Genomic DNA, 20,163 nt, shown 5'->3' with positions numbered 1-20,163 from the left:
CTATAAGTAACTATGGTCGGTGGAGAAGTGATAAAATGTGAAGAGAGAGAATGTAATGACAGGAGAGTAGTGTGCATTAGACATGCTCAAGAACAAATATAGAGACATTCAAGGAGAGACAAAACACAGATTCAACGGTAAACATGATGTATCTTTCTTTTTATTTAGCTAACCACTATTTAGACTATGTGTTTTTGATTGACTTGATTAAATGGATTTACTACATCAATGTATGTCTTTTCAGGCTGCCATGTTTTGTCCTTTCTGTGGCCAACATCTGGGGACAGTTCAAGTGTCCCGTGGCTCCTGTGGCAAACATGTACAGTTTTCGGCAGAAGTTGAACACAGCAGTAAGTTTTTTATTGTATCTGTTTCAAATGCAAGGAATAAAGATTCAACACACCACTCTGTTTAGAATACTAATTGGCAGATGAATACACTAGTTATCAGCATGAAGGACACATTTTTTCATTGTCTGTTTTTGTGAAATATGTAGAAGCCATCATTCAATTGTAGACCAACGCATGATTAAATACTCAAAACAGTTTATGTTATACATTCATAATTGTGTATTAGTTCTATCTTTATAGAGAACATTTAGAATCAGATTTTGAGACAGTGAGCGGCTGGGAAAGTCACATCGCCATGGAGCACAAACAGTTGCTATGACATGATGTTTTCTTCGCATTCTCAGGCATTCCATAAGGAGGGTCAGGAACTCACGCTTGGGACCACCAGTGTCCACTCTGTAGAAGTTGTTGACACTTCTTAATGTGTGTATGTACAAGGAATACACAATGCATAGGCAAGTGGTGGCTTTATTTATGACCACAGCATGTACAGTGAACATGTACGTCGTTGCATGCCGACTAACAACTGAATGCCTATTACCTTAACACGTCACCGGGTGGCGCACCAGCTACGGTGGCCTGCAAAGGACAAACTTAATCATATGAGAATGATCTGCATCCCTCCTCTTTAGCTGATGTTTCTATCTGAAAGTAAATAACATTTAAGGCAGATGATATTGAACATTCCTTTAGCATTTGGTGACACAAAAAATAAACCATTACTAAATACCTTACCAGGTAACAGGAAAAGGAAATGACTAAACATATCACTTTAACAAGATTGTCCAACAGTGTTACTGCACATATTTAGGGTTTGGTTTGCATGTGCGACCTGATCGTGTTATGTATGGTGTGTCACTGTTGTTGCAAGGGAAATGTGATGTGTGTCTTGGTAGTGAAGGGGAACTGTTCTGTGTCAGCCTGCTGTTTCTCTCAGGTGTGCGTGGTGTGTGGGGTACACAGTCCATCATAGAGGGGTCGGTGTTTTGAGGGTCGAAATGTTGAGGCTGCTGTTGCTGGGGCGAAGTCCCGTTGGCTTGGATTATGTAAGAACGTGGTTTCTCGCTCACTTCCTTGACAATGCCAAGCCGATCGTATCCTTTTGGGGTCTGCATCCTGATCACTTGTCCCTCTGCCAGGGGTTTCAGAGGAGAACTTGAGATGTCATAGTGGCGCTTTTAGATGAGCCGCTTGTTGAGGAGTTGTGTTCTGATTAGTTGTGCATCTTTTGGGTTTGGCTGTAACAGTTTGGTGCTCACAGGGATGGCTGCACGTGTTTGTCGTGACATCAGGCGTTCAGCAGGAGAGCCTAACGTCAGATCACGGGGAATGTTTCTGAGATTTACCAGGTTGAGGAAGACATCTGTGCCATCTCTGTGTGAGCTGTTTTGCACTGCGAACTGCTCTCTCTGCTAGTCCGTTTGACTGTGGGTATTCAGGACTGCTGGTGATGTGAACAAAGTCCAACTGTTTTGCAAAGTCCTTGAAATGCTGACTGGCGTACTATCCAGCATTATCAGAAATGAGTGTTTGTGGTGTGCCGGAAAGAGAAATGTCTCTTTAATTTAGTTATCACAGTTGATGAGGTCACACCACGGAGAAGGTCGATTTCAAACCAGCCAGAGTATGAGTCAACCAGCACCTGATACCGTTTTCCATGCCACTCAAAGATGTCTGTTGCCACTGTGGACCATGGGAGATCTGGCACAGGATGAAGCTGGAGGAGCTCCTTTTGCTGATGGGATCTGGTGCTGTTGACACATGAAAGCAACTTCTCAGTGATGTCTCTAGACATTTCTGGACAAAAGATGATGCTTCTTGCTCTGCGTTTGGTTGCTTCAATGCCGGGGCGTCCTCTGTGCACTATTTTGATGTACTCTCTGTGCAGGGACTGAGGAATGACAGTGTTGTGGCCTTTCATGACATTCCCTCTTCTACTGTCATTTCATCTCTGTAGGGAAAGAAGAGACGGACAGCAGGTTGGAGCTGATTCTGTCGGATGGGCCATCCTCTATTAATGACTGCACTGAGGGCTTGCAGATCTTCGTCCTCTGCTGTGTGCTTTCTGTTTTCTTCCAGGTGGGCTTTGGAGATTTAGCTCACAGACATAACTTCATAAGCATCATTTTCAGCAGGGCTTTCAGATGTCTGTGTGGTTGGAGCACGTTAAAGAGTGTCTGCTACATACATATAGTTGCCCTTTTTGTACACCAAACTGATGCCGTAGCTCTGCAGCCGGAGCAACATTCTCTGCAGACGGGCAGGGGCTGTGTGGATGGGCTTCTTTAAGATAGTCACTAAAGGTTGGTGGTCAGTCTCCACCACTACAGGCTTTCCATACACATATTGTTTGAATTTTGAACAGGCAAACACGACAGCTAGCAGTTCTTTTTCAATTTGTGCATACCTTGTCTCTGTGTCAGTGAGGGTGCGTGATGCAAACGCTACTGGCCTGCCATCTTGCATGCACGCTGCTCCAAGTCCGTAGCATGACGCATCACAGGTGAGCGTGACTGGTCTTTTGATATCATAGTATGACCGGACAGGTGGACTTGATAAGCATGATCTAAGAAGGTCAAATGCATCCTGATGCTGCTGGAACCAACACCATGCACTGTCCTTGTGGATGAGTTTTCTCAGTGGTGCTGCGATGTCGCTGAAGTTCGGGATGACCTTGCCGAGGTAGTTAACATTACAGAGGAAACGCTGTTGTGAGACATCGTCTGTTGGGACTGGCCTGTTAGTGATTGCATCTGTCTTAGAAGGGTCTGCCTTTAGGCCTTCACTTGTGAAAATGTGACCTACATATCCTACATGATCCAGGCGAAACTTGCACTTGGCTGGATTCAGCTTTAGGTTGACTTCTCTCACTCGTTCCAGCACCTTCTTGAGGTTGGCATCATGCTCAGCAACTCCTCGGCCACAAATGATGATGTCGTCAACGATGACAGAACATGGGTAACCTGCAAACAGCTGTTCCATCGAGCATTGAATTACCTCACTAGCAGAGCTAATGCCAAAGGGCATCCTTAGGAATCTGTACCGCCCAAATGGAGTACTGAAGGTTGTCAACATGGAGGATTTCTTGTCGAGACTTATCTGCCAGAAGGAGCTTTTAGCATCTAGCACAGAAAACACTTTTGCTCCTGACATCTGTGCTGCAACTTCTTCTACTGTTCTCATAGGGTGATGTGGTCTTTTTAGCGCTGTGTTGAGGTCTTGTGGATTGATACACAGTCTTATTTCCTGCTTGTCTTTTTTGTGTGCTGCCACCATAGATGAGACCCAGTCTGTGGGCTCAGTAACTGTTATAATGACACCTATGTTTTGCATGCGGTTAAGTTCAGCCTTAACTCTGTCTTGCATTGCAATAGGAATGCGGTGGGCAGGTCTAACCACAGGTTGTACACTAGGATCAACTGTCATGGAGTAAGTGATTGGTAGTTCTCCAAGTTCATCATCAAACAGGTCTTTGTACTGCATGAGTGTCTGTGTGGGGAAATCCGTGTTGCTTTCCTTAGTGATCTGGTGGACATCTTTGCTCAATGTGACAATTCCCATGTCCACGCATGCCCGAAATCCCAGTAGTGGCTGCACATCTTTGTTCACTATATGAAGAAAGGCAACGAATGGTGCTGCTCCTTTAAGCAGCAAGGCAGTGTGGCCAGGCCTTTTGTCTCAATCCTGCTTCCTCCATAAGCAACAAGGTTTATAGCAGTCTCTTGCTTCACAAGTTGCTCACCATTGGTCACTTGTGTAAACGTTTCTTGAGACAACACCTTGCATTTAGCTCCTGTGTCAACTTTCATTTCAGTTGGTATGCCAACAATGTGAATTGTAACAAATCCTTCTTCTTTGTCTTTAGCTTGAGGATTAACACTATCAACACGTCTTTCGATATCTACGCCATCCACCTAGAACGTGTCTTCTCTGTGTGTTGTGGGCTCTTCCACTGTTACTTCATGTACAGACTGGTTAAAATAATTTCTATTTGAATGACTGTAGCTGCGTGGTTTAGACTTGCAGCATTTTTTGTAGTGATTCACTTTTCCACAGTTATGGCACTTTTACCCAAAAGCTGGACACTTTTCTCGCATAGCTGCATGGCTGCCTCCGCAATTATTACAGTTAGAGATGCTCTGGGAGTGAGCGAGTGACTGTGGCTTTGGCTGATACCTTCTGCTCGAAACAGGTCTCACTGCATCAACACTGGTAGCTTGAACGGCTAACGTCCTGCTGCTTTCCTCTGTCATTTTGTGTATAGGGCAGACTGAAACAGCTTTAGCAAGTGCCAGTTCACTGTCTCTCAACAGAGTTTTTCTTAAAGAGTCATTGATTTTGCCACATACTATTCTGTCACAGATTAGTTCCTCAGCTTTATCTTCAGATAGCTGATGAATGACTCAATGCTCTCACCTTGCATCTGATTTCTTGAAAGGAACATTTTGCCTTTCCATTATTTTGTTATGTTGAGGGTTGCATATTTCACGGAATTTCCGTATCAAACAGTCCGGGTCGTCCCTTGATTCAGCTGGGGAGATCACCGCACCGTCGGGGCCTGGCGCGCGCACTTCAGCTGCATACATAAAGGATCGTTCACGTTCAATGGCTTCTGGTCCAGCGCGATTGAAGAGGATATAAGCCTTAGTCATGGCAGCCTTGTCTGGGTGCGCTGCGGCGATGAAGATTTCCTATTCCCTCTCAAAGATCCGCCAGCTCTCCGCGACGTTTCCTTCAAACATAACAGGGTCCGGACGGCAAAATCCATCCGCCATTGTAGCTGGGGCTAGCTTCAGCCAGCTAGTTAGCGTTAGCACGGTCCGTGGAAAAAAAATCCTCCAGACAAGAGGAGAGGCTTGTGCCGTCTTCTGACACCATGTATAAGTTGTCGATACTTCTTAATACATGCTTGTGTGCACAAGGAATACACAATTCATAGGCAAGTCGTGGCTTTATTTACGACCACAGCATGTACAGTGAACATGTACGTTGCATGCCGACTAACAACTGAATGCCTACTACCTTAACACGTCACCGGGTGGCGCATCAACTACGGTGGCCTGCAAAGGACAAACTTAATCATATCAGAATGATCTACACACTCCATCCTCAGTTTGTCCCTCATCATCAGTGAACTTAACTGACGTCGAATGAGAGGGGTCGAATGAGGCACCTTTGAAGCCGCGAATTGCTCCATCCCACAGATTGGCTCTATTAATATTCAACCTGCTGCAAGATGTATTTGTTATTTTTTGCAGAGAGTTCTGCAACAATGTCCTCCGCAGTCAGGTATTCTGTGCTGGGAAAGACAAAGTGATGTATTGTAATATTAAATGATGAAGCTAGTAATAAGATTTACAGTATAGAATAGAAAAATTAAGTGGCAATAGTAACAATTAATACCTTTGCTCCATTTTGTCTTCTGGCTCAGACTGGCTATAAATAATGATAAGTGCATATCCATTTTTGTAGTTGCTGCAGTGAGAAGACAGTTGAATAATTACTTTCAAATACATAATATATGCATGACAGTCATATTCACAAAAGGATGTCGATCCTCTTCCTGTTTTTTTTCAATACATTGGGTTCTAAACTGACAACAGCACTTTTGTCATACTCCTTCACAATCCTTGTAAACATTTGAAATGGATGCAAAAAACAATATCTGATCTTTGAAAAATATTTGTGGGTGTTTTTTGTATCGTCTTCACTATGTAAGATGTTGTGGGTGTCATTTGGAAATGTATGGAAATATAAGTGCAGTTGATCTAATGACAGTGTCATTAGCACACAAAGGTATTTAGTGATTTCATGTTCACAAATTCAAACCTGCATGGCATAATTACATTTTTAATTAGTCTTACCCGATCAGACGCTGGTTGTGGGTGCCTGAGCAACACATTCTCACTCCCAACCTGTCACACGTTGACGGACGGTCAGGGCCCCTCCCCGTCACTCTATTACGGACAGGGTACCCCTTGAGAGTCAGTTTTCAACGGGCAGGGCGTCCGATAGACCTTCATAGACCTCCCATAGCGTTGATAATAGACGCCATGAGAGCGCTCCCCGACGGTCGGTTGTTATTGTCAATATTAATATAATAATTATTTATTTTTTAATAGTCACACTCGATTTTGCTGATTTTTTCTTGTTGCCCCAGCTGGTCGACACCTCTTTTAGCAGAAACAAAGGCTACATTCATTTATTAAATCGATGTTAATCCATGTGTGTGGTTGTGGAATGTGCCGTTGTCCATTACAAACTCTTCAACTACAACCCTAATTATATTTTAAAACATTTTAGAAGGCCTCACGAAATACTTTAAAGCAAATGAAATTTTAAATGTGAAGGGATGTGTGTAATGTGGTGATTAACATTATTCACCCACGGATCTATGGGTTGGGGTATTGTTCCGCACTGACATTTTAGTTAACCGGACTTCCTGTTGATGTGAAATCCGAAAACATTTTTTAAAAATAAAATAATACTTTATTCCGAATTTGCTTGCTTTTCTCTTTGGAGGTCATCACATAACGGAATTGTAATACACGGTTTGGCTGCATTAAATATTACATATCTGCCGTAGTTCTTTATTTATAGAACCCTGGTGAGAAGACTTCTAGACAAATAGGAAGAACTGCCGCCGAAACTGAATACGTGACGTGGATCATAAACATATCAGCAATTGAACAAAATCTTCAATTTTCAACATTCAGAAACGACAATACAAATAATATCAGAATATGAACAGAGTAATGTCAGAAAGTGCAGACACACTGTAAAAGATGCATCTCCAAAAACAAGTCAATATATAATAAAAACAAGGTGTTTTCTCTTTTAATAAGTGAACAGATCTGCCAATAGAAGAAGAACAAGATGGCTTGGTGAGATTTCTTGAAGTGAAGATGGGATAATTAGATAAATGAGATCTTGTGTTTAGCTGGGAAACTTATTTTGAACTATGTTTGACCAGAATCAGGGAATTTGTGACAAGAAAAAGCCAGAAATGCTTAGATTCTGTTTCCTGATGTTAGCTGGAGATGTTCCTCTAAAATAAGATGTTTTTAAGAGACTTTGACTTAAAAAGATGCCTTGTCTAAAAACAAGACTTAAGTTATTAAGTCTTATATCAAGTGTAACGACATATTCTGACTAGAAATTAGACAACTATACTTGGCAAGATTGTACATGTTAGCAGTGCAGACTTGAACTCAGGCTTTAGGAGAGAGACGTGATAACATGTACGATGAGATGCATCTGGATCTGATTCTGAATGACTTGTTTTGATGCAGATTGTCCCCCGGTCCTGTTTCTGACCCAGCACCATGAGTCCTGAGCTGCAGCTCCTCCTGCTGGTGGCTGCAGGGAGCGCAGGTAAACAAAAGGACTCAGTGCATTCACTCAATGCTACACTTCACTGCAAAACTACTCAAAAGTAGAACAAAATAACCTGCACATTTTCTTTGATGGTTGAAATAATTTTTCGGTAACACTTTATATTAACCCTCTATGGCATGACTTTTTATTTTGAGACCATGTGTTTTAGGAGCTTAGGGGTCCCTGATATTATATAAATTATAAAATATGACCCCCCCACACCCCTCAACCAGGGTTGGTTTGTTGCCTCAGGGCAACAATGTGCTACGAGGGTATTGAAACGCCAAGGATTTTCATCAATTCATTAGAAATAGAAAAAGCAACCCTATATGAATTCAAAAGGTGTGTGTGTGTGTGTGTGTGTGTGTGTGTGTGTGTGTGTGTGTGTGTATGTGTGTGTGTGTGTGTGTGTATGATGTGTGTTTGTGTGAGTGTGTATGTGTGTATATGTTTTTGTGCAGCGGGCGACACCATCTGGTCACAACTTTAAATATTTTACCATGTTTATGTGCGAATGAAGAACTCTCACTGGTTCAGAACCTTTTTCCTTAAGTGAGTCCCTTTTCTTTTCTGACTTTTTTTTATGGGTATTTCCCTTTATATTAAATACATAACAATAACAGTGCAGAACATCTAATACACTTCACTATGAATCCAGAACAATACAACTGCGGAAGTTTTGATAAAGCCAGATGTTTGCATGCATTTTGAGCAGATTTGGGAAGAATCCAGCAGAGTGGATCGTGATGTTCACCCTATGTAATCTATATATAAAGAAAACAGTTTAAATATTTAAGATAAAGCTGTGAAACAATCTCAATAACTGGCAGCAAAAATGTAAGGTTTTTTAATTGGAATAAAAGTATACATGTTGAGATTGGAAGTTATAATACATTAAGAGAAGAGCTTGAATATAAAAAAATAAAAAATAAAAACTCTTTTGGCTCCTTCCTGTCTTTCTACTGGGTCTTTATTGGCTTTGTACTGGCTATCTTCTAGCTCTATTCAGGTTTTTTGGAGTTTTTTAACCTGAAGGTTCTATACGGACTATCTTCTGGTTCTCCTCTGGATCCATCCACTATCTCTTGTCTCTGTCCAGTGAATTACACTTGTGTGACTGGAGCAGGTAAAGCATACAACAGATACTTTCAGCATCATCGGAGCACGAAGTGGAAGCTTGGATGAAACACAGCGGACTTCTAAACAATGAACACCCGCAACTTAGAAGAAATAAAGTTGGGTTTTATGCGTTCTAATATTGCAATGCAAACCCATGATGTAATGACAGTAATTAAGAATAATTTATTAATTAAATGCTCATTTCAGTAGATTTAATCAGACGAAACATAAACATATTGGACATGGCCTCAAGACTGTAACCTCTTCACATTCTGTTGAAATAGTCAATTACTAGCCATATCTTACACATTGCTGTTTGGAATCATTAATATGTGGATGACAGTTGAACTGGATGATGTAACACTTATGCCATCTGCTGGAAAGAAGACGTATCGCTCTGTTGGCTTCGTTTGGACAACACAAACAGAGTGAAGCACTAATTTCATAAACAATCTTTGAGTACAGACACCGTCCTGCAGAGAGCACACAACCCAACAGCAGATATTTGGTCCAGCATCACTTTACAAAACGTTTGCATTAAGATTTTAAGACTAGCTGTTCCATTGTAAAGGTCCACCTTAAATGAGCAGTGTGTGAAAGGCAGAACACAGGAACTTGGTCCTGAGGAGATGTAACGATTATTAAACAAGAAATAGTCGAGTCAAGGGGTCAAAGAAATGAACATTTGTGATTATTAGCGAATCGGTTGCAGGTGGGTGAAATCAGGCTTCGGGAGTAACGTATTACATGTAACAGCATTAGGTAATCAGGATACAAAATAGAAAATTGTATTCCCTTACAGTTACAGAAGCAAAAACAATCAGATAACAGGTACATTTATTAATAATAATAACTTAGATTTGTATAGCGCCTTTCATGAGAACCAAGGTCGCTTTACGAGGAAGAACAGGAGTATAAACAAACATAACAAAAACAAAAGGCAGTCTGACGAACTTTTAGACAGACAAAACAACAAATAGATTTGGGGCCAAAGTCCTTGGCAGACAGGGTAGACGGATGGGACTTGAGGGCCCTTTTGAGGGCGTCAAGCCTGGGGATGTTGTGGATCTCCACCGGGAGAGCGTTCCAGAGAGTGGGGGCTGCCATACTGAAGGCTCTATCCCCGAAGGTGGTGCGGGGGGGGGGCAGATTCCGGGGTGGGGCATGGGGAAAAACAGGGACTGAGGGAGGGTTCTCAGATAGTCCTGGGAGCGTGGCAGAGGAGGACGCTAATGGCGGCCCCATTCGCACGTACGGCGTGAGGCCTATGTGTTTATGTATTGGAGGACAGCGGTTCAACTGGGATTTTGTGATGGCAGACATTTATTTTCCCCTCCTCGGGGCAGACTTTTTATGTCCTCCAGTTCTGCAGACAGTCTCTACAGAAGCTGTGGCTGCATGAAAGGACCACAGGACCTTTAAAGATCTCATGGCAGACAGTACAGCATAAATCTTCCTCTAATCTGGAAGCCATGTTGTCTGTGAGTGAAGCAGTAAACTCAGCAGCAGCCGCTCCCTGTTCTCTGAGACTTACTTTCACTTTGAGTCTTTGTTCTGGTGAAACTCTCAGTGTGTGGATTCAGCAGCTGCTTGAAGGGGAAGGTGTTCCAGTATTCCCTCCTGTGGACGTCCTCCCAGTGGAAGAGGTGTTTTTGGTATGAAGTTGAATCTTAGAGCCTGTGTGTGTATGGTTTTGTGTGTGTGTGTGTGTGTGTGTGTGTGTGTGTGTGTGTGTGTGTGTGTGTGTGTGTGTGTGTGTGTGTGTGTGCCGTCTCAGCGAGGCAGAATTGCAACCTGTTTCCTGGTTAATCTCATGTGAGTCGGGTGATAGGTGAAGCATCATCATGACAGTTTATCCGTTTGAGTTTCATTCAAAACGCATGAGTTATGTTTGTTTCCTCAGTACATTACCACACTGTACCATCCTTGCAAAAAACACAATTTCTTGAGTTTTGACAACTTTAAGTCTTTTAAAAGTAGGTGCGTTTTTTATAAATGTTTACATTGCTGCTATATTGTACTGCCATGTGGCAAATACTTGTGTATGCTGTTCTTGTTCTTTTTGCATATCGTGTATTTATTTTTTGCCATATTTATAAATGTCATGTTCTTATAAGTTGTATGTCAGGGACTATACGGATGGAAATGAGCTCAAAGCTAAAATCCGGCATATTTACACTTGAAGCATTATTTGTCTTTAGTGTTCATTAATGTGCATTGTCCCTATTCAAATAAACAATTAAATGAAATGAAAACAAATTAAATTGTGTAAATCAAATCAAATCAAGTTTTATTTCTATAGCACATTTTTAAACAATTTTTGGTCGAGCCACAGTGCTGTATATATAATACAAAAATAGCATAGTAAAGACACTTTACAGCAAATAAAACAGCACATTTTGTGAAGAATATCAGTATGAGTAAAGCAAGTCATGGCAAGTTTATTTCTATTGCACTTTTCTACACAAGGCAATTCAAAGTGTTTACAAAAATGAAAGACATTAAAAGCCTTAAGAAATAGTGCAGCAGAAGCGTATTATAGAATGGCATTTAAAAACAGTCATTAAAGATAATAAAATAAATATGAATAATGACGGTGTGAATAGTTCAATTAAAAGCAGCGGCAAATAGAGAAGTCTTGGCCTGGATTTCAAAGTAGTCATAGTTGCAGCGGCCCTGCAGGTATCTTGTAGTTTTTTCCAGATATTTGGAGCATGATAACTGAACTTCTCCATGTTTAGTTCTGAATCTGGGGACAGAAATCTGACCAGAAGACCTGAGAGATCTGGATGGTTCATAATGTAGCAGGAGATCAACATAAAACATTCAATGATTTATAAACCAGCAGAAGCATTTTGAAGTCTCTGACACACAGGAAACCAGTGTAAAGACTTCAGAACAGGAGTGATGTGATCCAGTTTCTTAGTGTCAGTGAGGACTCAAGCAGCAGCGTTCTGAATCAGCTGCAGCTTTCTAATAGATGTTTTAGTGAGACCTGTGAAGACACCATTACAGTAGTCGAGTCTACTGAAGATAAGAGCATGGACAAGTGTTTCCAAATCCTGCTGTGACATCATTCTTTTGTGTATAGGCGCGTTGGCTTGTTGTTGCATTGGCATGTTGTTACATTGGCGTGTTGGCATGTTGTTGCATTGGCGTGTTGTTGCGATGGTATGTTACGTTGGCGTGTTGGTGTGTTGGCGTGTGAGGGGTTGGTGCGCTGCAGCTCCAGTAACGTAGCAAATATAGAAACACAAAAAGCATATTGGAACCTATGATCAGCGTCGATAAGCTACTTTAACATCAATAGGGGATCGATGTGGCAGGCAGCAGCTAACACTGAAACTGATATTTCCTTGGCTCATCAGGGCTTTATATCATACAGCATCATCTACAGTCACCACTTTGACTTTTAACACTGCTTACGTTGAGGATTGACCTTTATATATTCCATCAATTGCAGGGGGGCCCAAACTGTTTTCACTGAGGGCCACATACAGGAAAACAGACGAAGGGTTGGTCCACTCACTTGAGGTGGGGTATTATGCCTCACAAGTTAAGTTATAAGATAGCAAAATCAATCAAATGTATAAATTATGCTTGATATTTGAATATGCTTTAAGAAACATCCCAGCTCTCCAGAGGGTTTATTTTATTGAACAGGATAGCAATGATACAAAATATGTAGAAACAAAGAACAAAACATCAAATCATCCTATATCTCTATATGGAAACGTGGAGCCCTCAATCCAAAATAAAATGGTTCATCAACAGTCAGTGGTTAACGTATAAATCAGTATGACAAAAACATTAAAACATTGTCCACCTATGTTGATAAAGATAGAGTTCATTTAAGTCTTAAATGAATGTTGTGCAACAATGTTAATCCAGTCAGACAGATTTCTCTCATGTGTGAACTGTCATAAGACTTATTAATTGTCCTCTCCCTCAGCTTCTGTTTCCATGTGTTCAGCTGAGCTGCTGATTGGAGGCTCTGCCTCTCCGTTATCCTCAGTTTGAATTTCATTAAGCTGTGAGGACTGACGACCAACACACTTGTGTCTTTTGAAATCAATACACCATTTAAATCTTTTGTCACAAACATTGCATCTGTATATTTCCTCTCCTGTGTGGACTCTCATGTGTGCCTTTAAACTTCCACTCCGTGAAAAAGGTTTCTTACAGACTGAGCATCTGTATCGTTTCTATCCTGTGTGGATTCTCATGTGTGCCTTTAAACTTCCACTCCGTGAAAAAGATTTCTCACAAACTGAGCAACTGTGTGGTTTCTCTCCTGTGTGGATTCTCATGTGTTCCTTTAAATGTTCACTCCGTGAAAAATATTTCTCACAGACTGAGCAGCTGTGTGGTTTCTCTCCTGAGTGGATTTTCAAGTGTTCCTTTAAACGCTCACCCCGTGAAAAAGATTTCTCACAAACTGAGCAGCTGTGTGGTTTCTCTCCTGTGTGGATTTTCAAGTGATCCTTTAAATGCTCACCCCGTGAAAAAGATTTCTCACAAACTGAGCAGCTGTGTGGTTTCTCTCCTGTGTGGATTCTCATGTGTCGATTTATACTTTGTTTCTGTGCAAAAGATTTCGTACACACAGAGCAGCCAAATTGTTTCTTTACAGCACTACGGCTTGAATCACTGACGGATTGTTGTCTATTTTTCAGTGAGTTTGAGCCTGACGCAGGTTCTCTGGTCTCCTTCCAATCAGCACTGTCTTCAGCGTCAGGGTCAGAAGAGTCTCCAGTGTCAGGTTCAGAAGAGTCTCCAGTGTCGTCATCAGACTTTGGTTGTAAACTGATCTCTGGATCTGAGTTCCTGGCTGGTTCTGGTCCTCGACAGTCATCTCCATCAGCTTCTGTTTCCATGTGTTCAGTTTGTCTTTGATGAGGCTGTGAGGACTGAGGTTTCTCTTTATCATCTTCACTCTTCACAGGGTCAGGAGTGAAAGTGGACTTGGTGATATCAGCCTCCTCCAGCTCCTGAAGCTGCTCTCCCTCCTGACTGATCCTGAGTTCGTCCTGTTCCTGCTTAATGTGTGGGGGGGGCTCTGGGTCCTCCTGGTCAGGGAGAAGCTCTTCTTTAACCACCACCTGAAGCTGGATATCTGCAGGAAGCAGGAAGCACACAGTCAGAGCAAACTGTTTAGTGTTAGCATTTCAAAATCTAATAACCATTACAATGGGAGACATTTTACAGCCCTAATTAATGCCTTTGTTTTTATACTCATATTATCTTTCTTAGTCCCACCTTTTGTGTATTTTTGTTGTCTCAATTCACCTTATGTAGCCCAACCCCTTTCCACTTCCTGTTAAAAATGAAAAAGGTTTTTTTCTTCTGGCGTAGCACTAGCTGCAATGTAAACAATGAATTGTATTTGGGATCGTTCACAGATACACTACGCCTACAGTATATATTGCAAATACTCTGTTACAAATTTAAATCCTGCATTCAAACCTTATTTAAAGTGGACCTATTATGCTATATTGGAAACATATTGTAGGGCCATACCTATACAAAACATCTCTGTGAAGTTTTTTGCTTAAAATACCAAACAGATCACCCATTGAAGCCATGCCTCATACTGCTCATAACCCTCTTTTGCAGCCCTGTTGCAAACAGGTTGATTCTGCTGCTGGCCATGCCCCTTTGTAGCGTCACGCAGCTTTCCCCTGCTACCGGGAGATCTCAGCTAAACACTGCCGTGAATAAATGCCATGTTGTGCTCCTAACCACTTCAAGCTTTATTTCTGAAACAGTATGGAGCTCAAACATTTCTGTCCCGCAGGGTTTACCACAAGGACATTACATTACACATATTCTCTCCAGTAGCCTACAGCATTAGCTCCATGGCTAGCTCTGAGTGTTAGCATGCTTGCTAATGTAAACACAAAGCATATTACTCCCAAAACACGCCATGCATTGTGTTTCTGATACAGCACATAGCTTGACATGTTCTTTCTTATCTGTTTACCGCTAGAACAGTGCCATTATATGTATTATATATATATAACAAATGTACTCTAAGCCTCCAGCAGACATCCTGCTGAATACACAGACACACAGCTGCGATTATATACGAAGACGATAGGTTGGGACGTGTCACGTGTGCCGGAGACGATAGGTCGGCATTTTACTGCTGGACATGTTCAAAGTTGCGCTTGTATAAATTATTATAGATAAACTTGCTAAATGTTAAAATATGTGTGTTTTTTTATATACAGTACCAGTCAAAAGTTTGGACACACCTTCTCATTAAATGTTTTGTTTATTTTAATGTGTTTCTACTTTGTAGATCAGAGTTCCCCGGTCAACATCTCCGTTAAAGTTTAAATCTTCCGAACAACATTTGAAAAGTGCCGGTCAAAGTTCTTCTTTGTTATTTATTGAGTTTTAAAACAAAATTGAGATGATTCGATATTAAACAAACTAATTATAGTAGATTAATGAACTATTCAAAGTGTACAATAATTTACAATAACACGGGAATAATAAACGGAGCGCTCTCTCCCTCTCCTGATAGCCCGTCAGTATCATGCAGCTCGTGGATCAGTAATGAGCGACCCGACAGTAAAACTAAACATATCTATAACTAGTTTGAGAGGTAATTAAAATAGCTACATGTGATATTCTAACCTGAAGTGCGTGTTTTGTTCCGCTCACCGCTGCAGGTGATTATGCAGAGCTGCGTGTCGACTCGTCAGCAGCAGCTGATCTCTCTCTCCCGTCAGATTAGACTTCACTCGCGTTTATGTCCATATCGATCAGAACTAGCTAGTTCTAGCTAATGATAGGACTACCTGCTTATTAAAAGACACCTAAACAATAACCGTCGCTATGCAACCGGGTGAGGCCGCAAAGTATAGCGCAGCATTATGCATTTGTTTACATGCCCACCGGAACCCCGAGGCATTACCAACAGATCAACGCACAATCAACCCATACAGGACAACTCTTTCTCCACATTACGTGTTAGATATTAGAATTGACTATTCTTATCTGTCACATACTCTTTTGTCTGTCAAATACTATTCTTGTCTGTCACGTAAGTGGCGCAACTGATGCGGTATTGCGCTAAGGGGAAATGATTTTGACCGGACACTTTGACCGGAAAGATTTGCCGGTCTTCAGAATATTTTACCGGTCATAGTCCGGTAATTACCGGCTAACGGGAACTCTGTTGTAGATTAATACTGAAGACATCAAAACTATGAAAGAACACATATGGAATGATCTAGTTAACAAAAAAATGTTTAAAAAACCAAGAATATGATTTTTATTTTAGATTCTTCAAAGTAGCCCCCCTTTGCCTTGAAGACAGCTTTGCACACTCTTGGCTTCTCTCAGTCAGCTTCATGAGGTAGACACCTGGAATGGTTTTCAATGAACACGTGAGCCTTGTCAAGAGACAATGTGTGGAATGACTTGCCTTCTTAATGTGTTTGAGACCATCAGTTGTGTTGTGCAGAGGTAGGGTTAGTGCACAGTGGAGAGCCCTATTTGACTGCTGTTGTTAAAGTTTTCTTTCATTCATTCATTCATATTCTGGCAAGAACCACTCAACCCAGTAAAGAGAAACGGCCGTCCATCATCACTTTAACAAATGAAGGCCAGTCGACCCGGAAAATGTCAAGAACTTTGAATGTATCAAGTGTAGTCGCAAAAATCATCAAACGCTATGATGAGACAAAAAATCTGTGATAGTGAGCACTTCTCCTTTGCCGAGATAATCCATCCCACCTCACAGGTGTGGCATATCAAGATGCTGATTAGACAGCATGATTATTGCACAGGTGTGCCCTAGGCTGGCCACAATAAAAGGACACTCTGAAATGTGCAGTTTTGCTTTATTGGGGGGGTCTGGGGGGGTCCGAAAACCAGTCAGTATCTGGTGTGAGGGTTAGGATTAGGGTTAGGGTAATGTTGTGAATCGAGTGGCCTGTGTTCATCGTCCATAACATACGCCTGCCCATACCATAACCCCACCACCACCATGGGCCACTCGATTCACAACATTACCCTAACCCTAATCCTAACCCTAACCCTCACACCAGATACTGACTGGTTTTCGGACCCCCCCAGACCCCCCCAATAAAGCAAAAATGCACGTTTCAGAGTGGCCTTTTATTGTGGCCAGCCTAAGGCACACCTGTGCAATAATCATGCTGTCTAATCAGCATCTTGATATGCCACACCTGTGAGGTGGGATGGATTATCTCGGCAAAGGAGAAGTGCTCACTATCACAGATTTTTTCAGATTTGTGAACAATTTTTGAGAGAAATGGTTATTTTGTGTATATAGAAAATGTTTTAGATCTTTGAGTTCATCTCATGAAAAATGGGAGCAAAAACAAAGGTGTTGCGTTTATATTTTTGTTCAGTGTATATATACAGAATATATTATAAATATATGTTGGCATTGATATTGATTGATGAGATTTAACATTAATTTATATTAATGTTTGAATTACTCATTACTTCATTGATTTTTTAATGAATTATTCTCCCGCAATTTGAATGAATCCAAAGTACTTTTTATTTTATTTACTTTGTACACATTTAAAAAGAAAAGCTGAATAAAGAAGCACATTAAAACTGAAGTATCAATTTATGTCACATTTAATAAACTAGTGCCCACATGTATGGTTAATATGTATATCAGTAAATTAAATGGCATATTATTCAATGTATGTATTTTTATAAATATATTTATTTTGGTAGGTTTGCCCTTCCGTAATAGTTATAATAAAGTACATTTGTCTACACAATTTTACTTAAATAAGATATGAATGCAGTACTTTAACTTGTAATGGAGTATTTTCACGGTTTGGTGTTTGTACTTTTACTTCAGGATCTACTACCTGCAGCAAGTGCTGATAAAGGGTCTAAAGTGTTATTAATGTGATAATAAAAAGTGTTACTGAAGAGTTTAAAGTGTTAATGAAGAGTAAAGGGAACAGACCTGCACTGTGTATCCGAAGCTGAGGCTGTAAAACAGCGTCCAGTAGTTTCTGGAGTCTCTCGTTCTCCTCTTTGGAAAGAGACAGCTCCTTCTCGAGCTCTGCTATCGTTTTTTCAAACAGAGCAAATATCTCTTCAGCAGCAGCAGTGAGTCGCTGCTTCTTCAACGACAGCAGCATTTGGACTTTACTCATGTTTACTAGATCACCTTTCCCTGCAAACTCCGTTAAACACAGCGTTTCTCTCTTCATCAAACTCTCAGTCTGACTAGTGTTGCTAACGTGTTTCCAGCTAGCATGCTAAGCTAGCTCCTATAGTCCGAGGTAAACGCTCCAGAAAAAAGAGCACCGAGTCCATTCAGAGGTTTATCCAGACACACGGATGATGGATCAGTAGTGCTGGAGCTCACACACACTTTCTCAGGAACACACAGAGAGAGAACCGTAGCTACGAGAGGCCTCCTAGATCAAGGTTCTTCTTCTTCTTCTCTCAGTTTTTGGCGGATTGCAAACAACTTTAAGGTGCATACCGCCACCTACTGTACAAGAGTGTGTATCACCATATCATCCTATCACCACTTGTGGAATTATACCACTGTATTTACGTTGTTTTAAATTCATCCAATCAATCCTGTTTCACTCAAATACTTAATAATGGCCTCCCTTGTAGCTCTTACCACCTCACCTTCTGTTCCCAGTATCCCCATCAGGCTCCACTCCCTTCCTGCCTCTCTGACCCTGTCTCTTAGTTTTCCCCTCTCTGTTTTGTACATGTTTCAGTGTAATATGATGTGTTCCACATTTTCTTTCACTCCACACCCCATGCATTCTTCATCTTCAGTTTTTTCCATTATAAAATGTGTGCCGTTTAATCCTGTCTGATCCAGTCTGAGTCTAGTGATTAGGATCTTCCCCCTGATTTCTGTAACTTGTGGCATCTCCTCCCTTTCTGATCTTCCTCCCACCCTTTCTGCCATATTTCCATAGCCTTTTTCTTAATTATTTATTTTCCCTCTCCTTTCCCAAGTGAAACTGGTATTGCTATTTCCTTAAGTTATGCATCTGTTGCTAACTTATCAGCATGCTCATTTCCTTTAACCCCCTCATGTGCAGGCGCCCAGCATAACTACACATATATTCCCCTCCTCAGAAGTCTCAGTAAGCAATGATTGAGTTCAATAATTAAATCTTCTCTAACAGTTATTGTCGACTGTATGCGTTCCAAAGCAGATAGTGAGTCTGTGCATATCACCACCCTATCTGACCTCTTCAACCCATTGTAGCCCAATAATTATTGTGAGTATTTCTGCTGTATAAACTGATAAGTTATTTGACACTCGTTTGCAGTGGCGGCGCCAGGATATGGCTACACCCATACCAAAAAATGGCTTAGCCCCACCATGAAAAATGATGTTAAAGTAAGCAAAATAAAGTCCGCCAACTCACGCAGAGTAAATTGCACAGACAGCAGTTAGTAAGATTGGTTTCAGTAGCCACTTGTCTGGAAATACCGAAGACTAGAAACGGTTTTGAAAACTTTTGTCACGTAGTGATCCTCTTCTCAATAGAACATCTTTGATTATGTCTTCTGGCCAATCAGAATCACGATAACGGCGTGGTGTTGTTGCAGGAAGTCCCAACGGAGAATACTTTTGCTGTCGTACATCTCTAGATACATCAATACAACATAACGTGTTGATAGAAATCAACACGTAATGAAATAAGACCCCACGGTTTGATGATTGATAGGTGTGTGGGCTGTCTTTCATTTTGACACACAGAACAATGGGGGCTATCCACCCTTATCCACAATGTAAAGTAATTCACAGCCTCTCCCCTCTTCTCTCTGAGAAAAGCAGCAGGTTCAGCTTTCAGAACAAAGTAACAAATAACTAAAATGGCATTTATTTCTTCAACTATGTCGTGTAGTAATAGATTTATTTATTTTTCTTCTCAAGAGACTATCAGAATGTGTATTTTATGTTTGTATTTCAAAAAATCTCTTTCACCTGTGGGGAAATTGCAGGATTGGCTCCAGGTCGCCCTTTTTATTTACTAAAAGACAAAATGTACCTTTTTATTTCATACAGTTCAATTTGGATTGAAACAGGGAAATAATCTAAACCTCACGCGTGGCGTTTCACTGTCAAGGAGGCGATATAGAGTGTATGTAATTACATTGCAAATACTGACTTGAGCCAATGAGTCCAACCACTGTATGGGTTAGCCCTAACATAGATTACCCAACAAAAGTACTCTGGCGCTGCCATTGCTCGTTTGCGATTGATATTTGTTATTCTGGGATATACACGCCTATCCACACATATTCTTGCTTCTTAGATCCATCT

At 41.1% G+C, this 20,163-nt stretch overlaps 2 protein-coding genes across 3 annotated transcripts in view; one reads left to right on the top strand and one right to left on the bottom strand.

Moving 5' to 3' along the window:
• The window catches only part of LOC307044027 (uncharacterized protein), a 219,361-nt gene that overhangs the window by 26,701 nt on the left and 172,497 nt on the right, over positions 1–20,163 (top strand). The gene's annotated exons all lie outside the window — the stretch shown is intronic.
• Positions 12,078–18,330, bottom strand: LOC307045232 (uncharacterized protein). The gene is made up of 2 exons (XM_079690756.1): positions 17,818–18,330; positions 12,078–13,962 (listed from the first exon to the last, which is right to left on the bottom strand). The coding sequence occupies exons 1-2, from the start codon at positions 18,065–18,067 to the stop codon at positions 13,052–13,054; spliced, it is 1,161 nt and encodes a 386-aa protein (XP_079546882.1). The 5' UTR covers positions 18,068–18,330; the 3' UTR covers positions 12,078–13,051.

The sequence above is a fragment of the Notothenia rossii genome, assembly GCF_949606895.1.
Source record: "Notothenia rossii genome assembly, chromosome: 6".
Taxonomy (NCBI): domain Eukaryota; kingdom Metazoa; phylum Chordata; class Actinopteri; order Perciformes; family Nototheniidae; genus Notothenia; species Notothenia rossii.
Note: the sequence above shows the minus strand (reverse complement) of the source record. Positions and strands in the feature narration are given on the sequence as shown.

Excerpts from the sequence above, each read along its gene's own strand:
- LOC307045232 (XM_079690756.1), bottom strand. The coding sequence starts at position 18,067 with ATGAAGAGAGAAACGCTGTGTTTAACGGAGTTTGCAGGGAAAGGTGAT. Across the intron at positions 13,963-17,817 it reads GCTTCGGATACACAGTGCAG|ATATCCAGCTTCAGGTGGTG; the intron begins GTCTGTTCCCTT and ends TGCTTCCTGCAG.